The sequence below is a fragment of the Tachyglossus aculeatus genome, chromosome 5, assembly GCF_015852505.1.
Source record: "Tachyglossus aculeatus isolate mTacAcu1 chromosome 5, mTacAcu1.pri, whole genome shotgun sequence".
NCBI lineage: Eukaryota > Metazoa > Chordata > Mammalia > Monotremata > Tachyglossidae > Tachyglossus > Tachyglossus aculeatus.
Genome location: NC_052070.1, coordinates 78181437 through 78196353, shown reverse-complemented (window position 1 = coordinate 78196353; position 14917 = coordinate 78181437). Strand labels below are relative to the sequence as shown.

The following is a 14917-nucleotide window of genomic DNA, read 5'->3' as shown; positions in this document are numbered from 1 at the left end:
TGCCCCTAATGAATCTTTGGCACTTTGACTCCAGCTCATTGCTAATGCAGGCTACTGTCAGTGTCTTAAGGTTTTTGTTTTTCCAGGATATCCTGGACGTAGTGTTCCCCAGTGTTTGAAAGGAAATCCAGGCAGCTGAACAGGAAACGTACCCTCATCAGAATGTGTTGTTCGGACTTCCTCTCATCAGCTGTTCTGGCATCCCAGCAGAGCCCTGTTTTTTTTTTTTTGGTTTTTTTCTCTCTCTCTCTCTCTCTCTCTCTCTCTCTCTCTCTCTCTCTCTCTCCCCCCCACACACACACACACACAGCCCCCACCCCCCAACCTATATTCCAGGGTACCTCTCCAAGATGTTTAGGTGGGTGGGGTGTAGACCAGTGTAAGGACTTGGGTCTGATATCTCTTCTCTAAAGACCAAGTGTCGTGGCTCAGGTGAAGCTGAGGAGGAAGTAGGCATGGAGAAAGAGTCCCATAGCCTTGACTCTTGGATGAAAATACCCAAACTACAGCACCAAAGACCTCCTGACCAGGGCCCAGCCACCAAGGGAGTGCCTGCCAAAAAGAAAAGATGTGGCCGAGGGTAGGCTTCTAGCAGATGTCAGATGTCCATATTCTGTCTTATGGGGCCTAAAAGAGTAGGTCAGAATCTTGTTTTGCAACCTGTTCGCAGCAATTCAGAGCATGGGGGAACTGCATTGTTTGCTCTAACTGGTGAGCAGACAACTGCATCATGCATTAGTAGTAAGATTTAAAGGGCTGGTTCAAACACACCACACCAGGCCTGAGCCCCTTCTTGCTTCATATCTGCCAAATCTCAGATCTGCCCAGTCCCAGCTAGAGAAGCAATGTGGTCCAGTGGAAAGAGACCAGGCCTGGGAGTCTGAGAACCTGGATTCTAGTCCTGGCTTCGCCATATATCTACTGCTTGACCTTGGGCAATCTCTTCAATTTTCTGTGCCTCAGTTCCCCCATCTACAAAATGGAGATTCAATACCTGTTCTCCCTCCTACTTAGACTGTGAGCCCCATGTGGGACCTGATTATCTTCTATCTACCCCAGGGCTTAGTACAGTGCTTTGCACATAATAAGCACTTCACAAATACCACTGTTCTTTTTTTATTATTCCAAAGCCTGTTTGAAACCCCACCTCCTCCAGGAAGCTTTCCCTGATTATTTTTTCTCTCCCCTGGCTAAGTACTCCTTTCATCTCAGCACTTTTGCACCCACAGCCTCTGGTTGCAGCTTTGTACATATCGACTCTCATACTCTACCAAAACATTCTTGCATCCTATTTGTAAATTGTCTTTCTTCCCTGTTAGATTCTAAGCTCCTTATGCAGGAATCATGTCTTCTTCCTGTTTTATAAGTGCTGAGTACAGTGCTTTGCACACAGAAACTTAATAAATATTACTGATTGGCATTGGACTAAATGCTGAACAGAAATTGAGCTTGAAGAGATTTTTCTCCCAGACCCACAAGATATGATCACATGCTCCTTGTAGGCAGGGATTTTGTCTACCAATTCTGTTCTGTTGTGCTTTCCCAAGTGCTTAATATGGTGCTCTACACACAGTAAGTACTCAATAAATATGATTCATTGCTCTGCACACAGTAAGAGCTCAGTAAATACCACTGATTGATTGAATTGAACCCTTAGAAGTTCTTGCAGTTCTGCAGTGCTATTTCCAGATTCTGTATGTTGCAGGAGTCAGATCTGGATCTTAGAAACATGACCAGACCTCTCTGGAGTGAAGAATCTGTTGCAGTCATGCTCTAAAGCGTGGCATTTATGCTTATTTGGTTTTTCCATGTTTTGGGAGGGATTGTTAGAAACGGCCTGAGAGTGAGACAATCTAATTGGCATATGTTCCACGTCTGCCTACCCAGAAGAGTCTCAACTCCTGTTTGTTGTTTGCAATGGATTTAGTACCAAAATCATTTCTCCACAATCATCCATGCCTCTTTTACCTTAGTCCCCAGTTCCTCCTCAGTTTCGGGTGTTACGATGTTTCATTATATTTTTAGAATTACACTATGGCCCTGCTGGTCACCCAGTGAAACATCACCAACTTCCATTGACTGACTGATCACTAGACAGATGTGCTTCTCTTACATCTTGAGAGTAGTAAAAATAAAGTAAGAAGTAGTTGGGTAGAGTTTATTAAGTGCTTACTAGATGCCAAGCAACACATTAAGCTGTGGGATAAATATAAAATGATCATATTAGGCATGGTCTCAGTCCAGCAAGAGGCTGTTCACAGGAGTATAATCAGAGAGAACAAAGACATGACTAGCGGCACTAAATTACAAATTCCACGGACGGAGATAACATGTTGGAGGAAACAGCAAGGCAGTCATTGGTGCCAGCTGTGGTCTAGATAGTCCCTGATCCAGGCACAGAGTGCAGTGGCCTTCCCAATGTTCTGAATAACGATGGGACCTGTTAAGCGCTCACTGTGTGCCAGGCACTGCGGTGGGTACGTGCAAATCGGGTTGGACGCAGGCCCCGTCCCGTGTGGGTTCATAGTCTTGACTCCCATTTTAGGCATGGGGCAGCCCCTGTTTGGGGAGGGAAATAGGAAGCCAAGCCGTCGTAGATAGGGGGAGGGTGGAGAGGGCTCGGCTACCCGGAAGGTGCCAGCTTGTGATCCTCTTTCTGCCCTTCCTGCCCCAGGCCCTCCCAGCTGGGCTCTGGGAGGGGGTGCAGGGGGGCCGGGATGAGCGCACAATCAAGGCCTCTGCCCACCAGTCGTCACCTCCTCTTCCCCTCATCCCTGAGCTGCCAGGCTGGGCAGGGCCGGAGCAGATCAAGTGGAAATCATGGAAGGGGATAAAATGGCAAGAAATCCTCCTGGGTTTGTTTTGATAACGATGCCAACTTATGTTGCCAAGTTGTACTTCCCAAGTGCTTAGTACAGTGCTCTGCACACAGTAAGTGCTCAATAAATATGATTGAATAAATGTTAGGGAGGCCTCCCAGATGGCCGGTCGAAGCCCTTAGGCCTTTGCAGGAGCCAGGCAGATTCCTTCCAGCCCCAGAAATCCTGATGGCATGGGGACTGGGGATCTACGTGGAGCAAGAGGCTTCACATCTAGTGCTCCCGTGGTGGGCCTTTTCTCCCACAATGGTCAGTGTCTCTAATCAGCACCATGGCATAGCAGCACAGTGTAGTGGATAGAGCACATGCCTGGGAGTCAGAAAGTCATGGGTTCTAATCCCGGCCTGCCAGTTGTCTGCTGTGTGATCTTGGGCAAGTCACTTCACTTCTGTGGGCCTCAGTTACCCTATCTGTAAAATGGAGATTGAGCCTGTGAGCCCCACATGGGACAGGGACTGTGTCCAACTCAATTCGCTTGTATCCACCCCAGCACTTAGTATAGTGCCTCGCACAAAGTGCTTAATAAATACCATTATTTTTATTATTAATCACTATGAGGAAGTGACTACTTAAACTTCATTCTTTCCCTCCTCTTACTCTCTCTACCTCCCTGCTATTTTTACCTCAGAATATGTCTCAATCATTTATCATTTGAATTGTTTTTTAAATGAACTATCAGGGACCAAGTATTTATGAGGTCCTGCAGAAACTTCAGTAAAATGAGTAGGTATAAATTCTTCCCTCATGAAGCTCCCTGTCTAAAATGGTGGGGAGAGGGAGGGATACACATACACACGATCGTGCTTCTCTCTCTCTCTCCCCCTCCCCCCACCTCTTTCTCACACACACACAAACACACACTCTGCTACCTCATGCTAGCCCACAAACTGTCAAAGTCCTCAGTGATAAGGTAATAACAAATACTAGTATCTCAGAAAAGTTAATAGTTTTGGGCAAACTGCCAGCCCAAACTGCCAGCCCAATTGAGGATGTTCAATTTTCTCAACATTTTAATCAGAAACGCTGGCTCCTTGTCCTTCCCTCTGCAGCTGAAGAGTGCCTGTCACTTTCCTAAGGGTGATGGGAGAGGGGGTTATGGGGATTATCAGCCTCATGTACCAACACTCAGCCCTTCTGTGTAAGGGAATCCAGGCCATGTTGCCTTTCCAGTGAAGTAGGAGATGGCACTGTGCGGTGTGTGTGTGTGTGTGTGGGGGGGGGGGGGGGGGGCAGATATCAACACAAGAAGGAATAAGGTGCCATTGCACATCCTCCATTTTCCCTTCCCTCGTCCCAACCACACATAGACGTGGGCACACACATACCATACCATGTGGAACCAAAAGTTTCTCATCTCACTCCTTTAGACGGGTAGACAACAGGATGATCTCTGAAACTAATAAATGCCATCTGATTTCAGTACAGCTGTTGATGATGTGAAGGAAACAGAGAGTTTTATCAAATGTCTGGCTAAGCCCCCACAAAAACTTTCTTTTAGTCATTAATCTACATGCAGCCTAAATATGATGGGAGGCTCAGGAATTTTACAGGGGAGCTATTTGTGCAGCCGATTTGTTTCACATTTGTCATTAGGCTCGCCAGCAATGGAATTCATTCATATTATAGAGTGGCAACTGCCACCATCTCCCTCTCACTGTGTCTCTTTCCACTACAAAATATTCCTGGAAAACAAATCTGATTAGCTACTAGAAGATAGCTAAAATCAAGCTAAAATCAGATTTCCCAAAGATAATAAAAGGTTCAAAATTGGACTTTGAAGGGGAAATTAAGATTTATTAGAAGAGGAACCTGAGGAGGAATCTAACTGGGTTCAAGCCTATGTGGGGTTGTGTAGGTGGAGGAATGGTGAATAGAATAGCTATTCTCCAGCTCCACTGGGTAAGAGCAAGAGGAAGCCAGCTTAAATTGAAGCATGAGAGATTGAAGTTAGATGCAAGAAAAAAACATTCCATTAGTAAGGATTGTTGAGCAAAAAAGCAGACAGAGCGAGATTCCCTCTCCCCCTTCCTGGGGGACTGGATCTTTAAGAAATGAGAGGTACCGCTCCACCTGCATTGGCTTAGGCTACAGTCCTGCCAGGAGTTAAGGGCACAGGTTAGAGGATTTATGTAGTTCCCTTTCTGCTTGGAGAAATTGTGTTTTGAAGACTAAAGAGACCAAAGGCTGATCCTGATGGGGAGAAGAAAATGAACACCCATTAAGAAGTCTACTGGACCGAAAAGACTTCTGTCTAATTTTCACCAGCCTTTCACATACTTTCTGTTGCCCATTGTGACATTAGCTGATGACAGTGACTGTCTCAAGCCCGGGAGAGTGTGGGATCAGAACCTCTGTCCAATTTTTCTCTTTATAACAACATCCTAACTTGTCTTGAGCAAAGGTAATTTTAGGACTGACAGAGTTTGAAGGAGGCGCGGGGACGGAGGCAGGCCAGTGGTAGGGTGGCTAGCAGAACAGTGGGAGCACATTTTCCTCAAGTGTACCTCCTTGCCTGAAAGAGTTCATCCCACCCTCAGAAGTCACCCTTTCACTCCCTTAATGGTTGCACCAGCCCCACTTACTGTTCATCACCGCTGACTCCCAAGCCTGTGTTTTTTCCACTGAGCCACGCTGCTTCTCTGTACTAAGCGCTGGGGTAGATACAAGCAAATGGGATTGAGTTCTATTTGTTCTAACGACTTCGACACCTGTCTACATGTTTTGTTTTGTTGTCTGTCTCCCCCTTCTAGACTGTGAGCCCGTTTTTGGGTCGGGACTGTCTTTATATGTTGCCAACTTGTACTTCCCAAGTGCCTAGTACAGTGCTCTGCACACAGTAAACGCTTAATAAATGCAATTGAATGAATGAATGAATAAAGCATTTTCAGCTCCTGGGAGACACGGACTTTTTTTGTACTAGGCTGAAGGGATTCAAAACTGTCCCATTGGTTCAAGCTTCTTTATTTCTTTGGATGATTTTTCCTTTCTCTCACGCTCTCTTTACAGGCATCTACCGAACAGAGAAAGACAAAGGCACTTTGTATGAGCTTACTTTCAAAGGGGACCGAAAACATGAATTCAAACGGCTTGTTTTATTCCGGCCATTTGGTCCCATCATGAAAGTAAAAAATGAAAAAGTCAACATGGCCAGCACGCTGATCAACGTTATCGTGCCTTTGGCAAAGAGAGCAGACAAGTTTCGACAGTTCATGCAGAATTTCAGGTTTGTTTCTTCCTGCATGATTACCATTGTTCATGGGGTCTTTATCATTAAGCTGTTGATAAATTTATCCATTCTTCCTGAAGCATAAAGGGTTTTTCTCCTTCCATTGCAAAACATTATTTATTCATGAAAGCATCACTTATATTTATCTTCCCCTAAATCCATTTAAATTCTCTTCACCATTCATTTCATCCATGCCATAGTTTTATTTCAGCGCTGGAGGAAAGGAAGAAGGGTTGCTGACACAACACCTGCTGATGAGTTCTATCTTGAGCTTATTTTCATTGCTATAGAGACAGCGAGAGTCTGTACCCTTGCTGTAAATGTGACAGTTGTCTTTTCTTAGCTACCCAGGGAACAGTCTCTAGAAAAGGAGTGTCACACTGTTCTCCCCAAGCAGTTTGCAGTGAGAAACGGGCTGATAGATGGTTTAAGCTTATTATGGGCAGGAAAATATGTCTGCTAACTCTGTTGTATCATACTAAGCACTTGGAAAAGTACAATACAACAATAAGCAGACACATTCCCTGCCCACAGCAGGCTTACAGTCTAGATGGAGGAGATAGAAATCAGTACAGGTAGGTAAATTACAGATATGTATACAAGTGTTGTGGGGCTGAGAGAGGGGAAGAACAAAGGGAGCAAGTCAGGGTGATGCAGAAGGAAGTGGGAGAAGAGGAAAGGGGGACATAATCTGGGAAGGCCTCTTGGAGGAGATGTGCCTTCAGTAAGGCTTTGAAGGGATGGCAGCTTTTAAGATTTAATTTTGGGAACTTACAGTTTTCATATATGCAGTCCTACATGTGAATAATAAACATTTCACTCACCTCCCCACCCCCAACACCAGAACATCCCTCTTTGGGCCCTACCCCTTTGTTGATGATTCAGCCCCTTTTATGGATGCTGAGTGTTGATAGTGTTTCAGTGTAAACTCTGCCTCCCTTGGGCATTATCCCACTAAAATTAGTCATTTCCTTTTCCCCTTCTATCCTATGCCTGTGTTTCTCTAGTTTTGCTGGGTCTGTTCTGAATTATAATGTCAGAGTAGCAGGCAAGAACCGTGCCAGTGTGGCCCTGGGCATGTGTCTGGCACTCAGTTTTGAATTGAATACTTCCTAATTAAATAATGAATTAAATTATTATGATTCAGTTCAATTATTAGGAATTCAACTCCTAATTGAATGTTGGAAGCAGCAACATGACCTAGTGGAAAGAGCCTGGGAATCAGAGGACATGAGTGCTAGTGTTCGGTTCTGCCACAGGCCTGCTGCATGAGTTTGGGCAAGTCACTTCTCTTCTCTTAGCCTCAGTTCCCTCATTTGCAAAATAGGGACTCAATTACTGTTCTCCATCCTACTTAAACTCTGAGTTCCAGTCAACTGATGGACTTGATGATTTTGCATTTACCCAGAATGCTTAGTATAATGCTTGGCACATAGTAAGCACTTAACAAATGTTATGATTATTTTTTATCAGTACTATTACTGAGCCTGGGTGCTGGCCTATTCAGAGTTCTGCTCTTGCATAAAGGTCTCTTTGTTGGGATGATGTTTCCCATCTGGTGAATCAAAGGCCAGAAGCCCCCAGCCAGTAATTGAGAAGACAGGGCTCAGTAAGTCCTGGCTGTAGACCACAGTACATGGGAGCAGATGAAGGGTTGAATCTCTCACATTATGACCTGGGAGGACTAGGAAATACAAGGTACTGGAGACCCTAATATCACACCCATTGTAAGATATAGAAATAATGAAAAGTAGTCACTACAGAAAGCGGAGTGGGAAGCAGTGTAGCCCAGTGGAAAGAATACAAGCTTGGGCAACAGAGGACCTAGATTCTCATCCTGGCTCTGCCACTTGCCTGCTGTGTGAGTTTGGGTAAGCTTATGTACCTTCTCTGTGCCTCAGTTACTTCATCTGTAAATTGAGGATTCAATCCTACTCCTTTTGACATAGATTGTGAGCCCCATCTGGGTCACAGACTGTGTCCAATCTACCCCAGTGCTTAGTACAAGTCCTGGCACACAGTAAGTGCTTACCAAGTACCATGAAAGCATTTCTGGCTCCCCCAAAGTGAAATAAGCAACTTTGTCTTAGTGTATCTGATGCTCATAACTTGAAGGGGACATAAGGTAATACAATAGCAGCTAAAAAAACTTCTAGTCAGAGTAGAAAAAGAATTATAATGGGAAGAAAGAACTAGAGGCACTCCCTTGGCAGGTTCTGACAAACAATTGGTATTGCCTGCATTTTAATAGATGGGAATGTTACAAATCAAAGATTCACTGCTTGGGATTGGGGGATGTGGAGAGATGTAGGGAAAGAGACCCAAGGGAAGGTAGCTGGAGAGGAGGGCTTGATTTAGGCCCAGTTGAAGCAGGAGAAGCTGATTGCTTCTGCCCCAGGCTTCCTCACAAGGGCCTTTTGAATTCCCAGGTCACAGGGCCAAAGCAGAAAGCAGAATCCAGCACCCAAGACTGCAGCAAGCCCATGGGTCAACACTGTTGCAACAGTGGTGTACTGGTCTCTGAATTATTTTAGTCGTTGTTGAGAGGAAAGCTCTCAACATTCCAGGTAGCTGGTATGCCTGAGTGTCCCCTCTGACCCCCACCCAGTACTTTTAAGATGATTCAGGACACACAGGGATGGAAGAAAGACTTAAACACAGTTTGTTCCCTGATGGATAGAAACCAGGGGCTGCTTTGATAAACAGCCCTCACTGTGGGCCAACGAAAGCCATCCTTTATTTTAATCAATTCTATTTATTAAGCACTTACTATGTAAAGAACACTGTACTAAGCACTTGGGAGAATATAACAGAGTTGGTAGACATGTTCGCTGCCAACAGTGAGCTACAGTCTAGAGGGGGAGAAAGGCATTAATATGAAGAAATAAATTATGGATCTGTACATAAATGTTGTGGGGCTGAGGGAGGGGTTAATAAAGAGTGTAAATCCAAGTGCAAGGGGGATTCAGAAGTGAGGGGGAGAAGAGGAAATGAGGGCCTAGTCAGGGAAGGTCTCTTGGAGATGTGCTTTCAATGAGGCTTTGAAGGTGGGGAGAGTGATTGTCTGTTGCTATGAGCAAGGAGGGCATTCCAGGCCACTGCCAGGACATGGGCAAAAGGTCAGCAGTGAGATAGATAAGACTGAGGTAGAGTGAATAGGTTGGCATTAGAAGAGCAAAGTGTTTGAGCTGGGTTGTAGTAGAAAAGCAGAGAGGTAGGACTATTAAAGGAAGATGTGGCATTTGGAACACCATCCAGGATCTCATGGAAAGTTCTGGGTGTGCTCCAGTCACCATGACTGAACCAAACTCCCAAACCAGATAAGGTCCAAGTTGGGAATAAATTAATAATGTGAATGGGAAAAGATCACCACAGAGGATCCCAAAGACATGCAAGTTTATGAGGTAATGCTTACACTCACGGTCAGGACCAGGCTGAGGAACCGATGAACAAGCCATGCCATTTAGGCTGTGTGCTGCTTGAACACTTTGCTTGGGGAAAAGCTGGAAAATTGTTTAACTGAAAATATCCCCCAATTAAGATAATTACCTAACTTTTTTACCCAGGGAGATGATGGGGGGAGTGTCTGGCCAGGTGATCTTGCTCTAACAGAAAGGGGTCGCTTTTTGGGTGTATGCAGTGTGACTTGTGTCTCCCTTGGGTTATGCTTTGCTTATGATGAGAAGCATGGGAATTATGTTCTGCTTATTCAATCCTGAAAAAATTGGAGCATCTTGCTCATATTACTATCGTGGCATTTAAGTGCTTACTTTACACCAAGCACTTTACTCAAGTGCTGAAGCAGATATCAAATTAGCCACAGTCCCGATCCCTCACGGGGCTCACAGTCTGAGAAATGGGGGCAGTTATCTCACCCCCATTTTACAGATGAGAAAACTGAAGTGCAGAGAGGTTAAGTGACTTGTCCAAGGACTCACATCAGGCAGATGGCAGAGCTGGGATTAGAACCCAAGTCTCCAATAGGTCATGCCATTTCTTCCTAGCTTCACAAGCATTTCTTTAAGCATGTGTTTCCTCAAATTCATACAGTCCCTTGCACACAGATGTAGTTTGAAAATTTTCTCAGTTTCTCAGAGCACTCTAAATCCAAGTCATTAGGTTGCAAGGGAAGGGGCTTGCCAACAAGCATTCTGGTTGGACCGTTTCACTTCTCTTTCATTCCAGAAATTGACCCTTTGCTATGATTTTTTTTTAAAAGCCACAGGAGAGAATAACCATGGTGTACCCTCACTCCCTGCATTTCTCATACAATTCAAGTGAGTTTAGAAATAAGATGTCACTTGATAGTGAATGGCTTCCTCCCATCCTTTAAGTAATGTGTTTTGTTACATTAAAGCAGCACCTCTAAGTAGATGTCTCACAATACACCCTCAGAGTTCGTTTGAGTCATTTGAGAACCACCCTCATGGCTGTGGCAACAATTACAAATTACATAGTTATGCATTCAAAGGAAAAAATGAGAAATCATTTATATGGAGCTCTTAAACACTGAATTAAAATCCTGGATGGACATCCGTACTCTCCTTTAGACTTTAAGCTTGTTATGGGTGGGGAATGTGTCCATCAGTTCTGTTATATTGTACTCTCCTAAGTGCCTAATGCTCTGCACACAGTTAAGCACTCAATAAGTATGACTGGTTGATTGGTTCTTGCTGTCTTGTCTGGGTGGTTTGTGTTTCCTCCTTAATGCAGTCACTTCTTTGAATGTGTAGGACATCCTGCTGCTTTTTGACTCTCTCCCTCTCTTCTGCGCCTTTCTCATGAGGAACCACGTGAAGAGTTCTATGGCACTTGTATTGGTTTCTTATTTCCATGTGTGACTATTTCCTTTAGAGGTAAAAAGAAAAACTTACGCATCCCTTTCCCATCTCCTGGGTTTATCCCATGTTTCATCAGAGGGGATTCAACAGACTTGACAGGTCAGCCTCAGCTGGAGGGCTTTCCCACAGGGCACTGCTCTTAAGTTTGGGTCACTAAAAATGATAATCTATTTTTTCATGATATTCATTAAGTGCTTACTATGTGCCAGACACTGTACTAAATGCTGGGGCAGATACAAAGTTGGGCACAGTCCATGTCCCACCTGAGACTTACAGTCTTAGTTTCCATTTTATAGATTCATTCATTCATTCAATCGTGTTTATTGAGCATGTACTGTGTGCAGAGCACTGGACTAAGTGCTTGGGAAGTACAAATCGGCAACATATAGAAACGGTCCCTACCCAACAACGGACTCAGATGAGGTAACTGGCGCACAGGGAAGTTAAGTAACTTGCCCAAGGTCACACAGCAAAGTGGGAGAGTCATTCATTCAGTCATTTATTGAGTGCTTACTTTGTGCAGAGCACTGTACTAAGAGCTTGGGAGGGTAAAATACAACAATAAGCAGGCACATTTCCTGCCCACAACAAGCTTTCAGTCTAGAGTGGGGAGACAGACATCAGTATAAATAAATGCATTACAAATATGTACGGAAGTGCTGTGGGGCTGGGAGGCAGGGAAGAACAAAGGGAGTAAGACAGGTTTAGAACCCATGTTCTTCTGAGTCCCAGGCCATACTGCTTCTCTTTTCTCTCTATCCAGCACCTCGGGGTTCAACTCTGGTATTTTTATTTGTTGGTTTTTTTTTTTTTTTTCTGTCAGGGAAGTGCTGATGCATCCTGCTCTGGAACTCTGCGGCTCAGTTTTCCTTTTAGACAGCTCCTCCAAATGCCTCCACTCATTTTGCACTTTCAACAGTTCTCACCTTGGTTGGGTTTTTTCTTTACTTTATATCTTTTTAACTATAGGGAGGCAGGTTCTATTTTTGTGGTGGTATTTGTTAAACATTTACTATGTGCTGGGGTAGATAAGAGGTAATCAGGTTAGACACAGTCTGCATCCCATATGAGGCTTACAGTCTCAATCTATTGTTTCCCCATGGACAGAGGACTGAGGGACTTTTTGAAATATAACCATTTTAGTTCCCTCTGGCTCTGGGCCCCTCCCAGAATAAGCAGTATTTTGTCGATATTCCTCTCTGTAAGTTTAGAGGGAAATTAGTCTTCATAATCTTATTTTCAGGTGCTTTCCATCCTTGCCTGCTTTGTCCCTTGACTTGTTCCACCCAGAATTGGCTGGAACCCCACAGCAGTCCAATAGTGATGTCTGCTTGCCCTACTGCAATTTTCCTTCCTTGTGTACAGTGGATTTCGCAGTTTTCCTTTGGAGTTGAATTGTTGTACTCCTTACTCATTCCTTTCAGGAGAAGTATGCAGAATCAGGGGGATCCCTAACTTGGATAGCCTACAATAGCTCTAGTCAGAAGTAGGGTGGTCTAGTGCAAGGAGTACCAGCCTGAGAGTCATGGGACCTGAGTTCTAATCCCAGTTCTGCCACTTGCTTGGGCGCAGCCTTGGGCAAGTCACTTGACTTCTCTGTGCCCCAGTTTCCTCATCAGTAAAATGGGGATTAAATAAATGTTTTCCCTTCCCCATTAGACTGTCTGAATTCCTTGTGGGACAGGGACTTATCTATTAGGTGTTTATGTTGTATCTACCCCTGTAATTAGTACACATAATAATCCCTTGACAAATACCACAATTATACATTCTTCTTCTTATTGTTTTTGTTAGAACAATAGCTCGGTGGATATTAAGGAGGTTCTCAGGAGTCTAGAAGAAATAATGTTCTCCTGTCAGGAGAATTTTAGGTATATTGCTTACTACCTCTTCCCCAGCACCTCACCAACCACTATGAACCTTGGAAGTTTTGTGAACTGATCCCACTCGGGTGAATAATCAAGGGAGTCTTGGGAGGTGAATGTCACCCATACTCAGTTACTGTGCATCTGTGAGCTCCCCAATGGCAATGTCTGCTAAATCTTCCCCTCTTTGCTTTCAGGATAAAAGTTTCCCACTTAGGAACTCCAAAACTTAGAGAAGCAGCCTGGCCTAGTGAAAAGAGCACAGGCCTGGGAAGCAGAGGATATGGGTTCTAATCCTGACTCTGCCCCTTGTCTGCTGTGTGACCTTGGACAAGTCACTTAACTTCTCGGTGTCTCAGATGACTCTTCTGCAAAATGGGTATTAATAATAGTAATAATGTTGGTATTTGTTAAGCGCTTACTATGTGCAAAGCACTGTTTTAAGCACTGGGGAGGATACAAGGTGATCAGGTTGTCCCAAGTGGGGCTCACAGTCTTAATTCCCATTTTGCAGATGAGGTAACTGAGGCACAGAGAAGTTAAGTGGCCTTCCCAGGGTCACACAGCTGACAAGTGGCTGAGTGGGGATTCAAACCCATGACCTCTGACTCCCAAGCCCACGCTCTTTACACTGAGCCACGCTGGTTCTCTATTAAGACTGTGAGCCCCATGTGGGACATGAACTGTGTCCAACCTGATTATCTCATATCTACCCCAGTGCTTAGTACAGTGCCTGGAAATTAGTAAGTGCCCAACAGACGCCATTAAAAAAAAAACCTTCTTGCAGAGTACAAACATTTTGGTTTTGCCAAAATCAGCATAGAAACTGTGTCCAAGCATGATAAATGCTCAGACAATCTGGCCCGTCACAGTCTCAGTATTCAAATAGTTGGATGGAAGAGCATCTGTTGGCTTGAAAATCAGGATTCGTTCTAGTTTCTCAACTCTCTGCTAGCCACCAAAACACCGCCATACTGATCAGCATTATTCTATGTTCCTGATTTTACTGAAATAAAGATGACATTATTCTCCATAATTGTTTTATAAGCAGCAAGTTGCTTTTGAAAACACATTTCCCCTTTCCTGCCTATCAGTTCTGGACATCACTTATTCATCTGTTCCCAGCCAATACCTCTCCTTTTCCTTATTTCTCCTAGCCTGTTGTCCTGCTGTTTTTTCTCACTATTGAGATTTTTTTAAATGCTCTTTAAGTGCTTGAGATATGAGGGATGCACTATTAATCATCATTTGATTTGGTGGAGTACAGCATGAAAAACTACAATATTCTTATGTCTTTTCATTATCTTCTCTGGGATTCCCTTCAAAATCCTTGAGATGGAATTCATAAGACGATTGTTCTGCTTTTCAACCTTACATGACGGCATGGGAATTTTTATTGAAAAATTCATTTTTGGCATGTCACCTTGCAATGTCATAACAAACAGCATTTTATTCCATTACCTAGATTATATCCTAGAGGATAGTAATGGAGGGCTATTGAGCTGTTTGATTATACTTGGGCCTTGCCCAGCAAGACTCTGAGCAGGAAGTCCTTGAACCCTGATTTAATGCCCAAACAACTTTGTCAACTCAAGTCCCTTGGGTTCTTTATGCCTAACTCGTTTATAAATGAGGGCTGCCTAGCATTGGCAGTTTCCTTGCTTTTGGCCCTTCCGTGTACATAGGTGATAAAATTGTATTGCCTTGGATGCTTAGAAAGAAAAATATCAGTCTGTTAAAGGGTAAGATGCCTGTTTTCTAAATGAAAATGTTCTTTGAATTCCAAGCCCTGTTCTGAGCTGTTTCAGGCCAGGAAAGAAATGGTCTCTATCAGAGAAACAATCAGTGGTATTTATTGAGTGCTTATTGTGTGCAGAACACCATACTAAGTGCTTGGGATAGTACAACAGGGTTGGTAAACACATTCCCTGCCCACAACAAGTTTACAGTCTATGTCCAAGGTAAAAGTGCCACTATAGCAGAGCAATGGGGCCTAAATGCTGACACCTCAAAACACAATGTGGCCTAGCAGAAAGAGCAACGGCCTGGGAGTCAGAGGATCTGGGTTCTAATTCCAGCTCCACCACTTGTATGACGAATGACCTT

General features: G+C 44.0%; 1 protein-coding gene across 2 annotated transcripts in view; it reads left to right on the top strand.

Annotated features, from left to right (window-relative positions):
* Window positions 1–14917, top strand: part of CSGALNACT1 (chondroitin sulfate N-acetylgalactosaminyltransferase 1) — a 305040-nt gene that overhangs the window by 252543 nt on the left and 37580 nt on the right. For both annotated transcript variants that reach the window (XM_038747508.1, XM_038747509.1), the window contains exon 5: window positions 5886–6102. In XM_038747508.1, the coding sequence (XP_038603436.1) occupies window positions 5886–6102 (217 nt within the window). The remainder of the gene's footprint in view (window positions 1–5885; window positions 6103–14917) is intronic.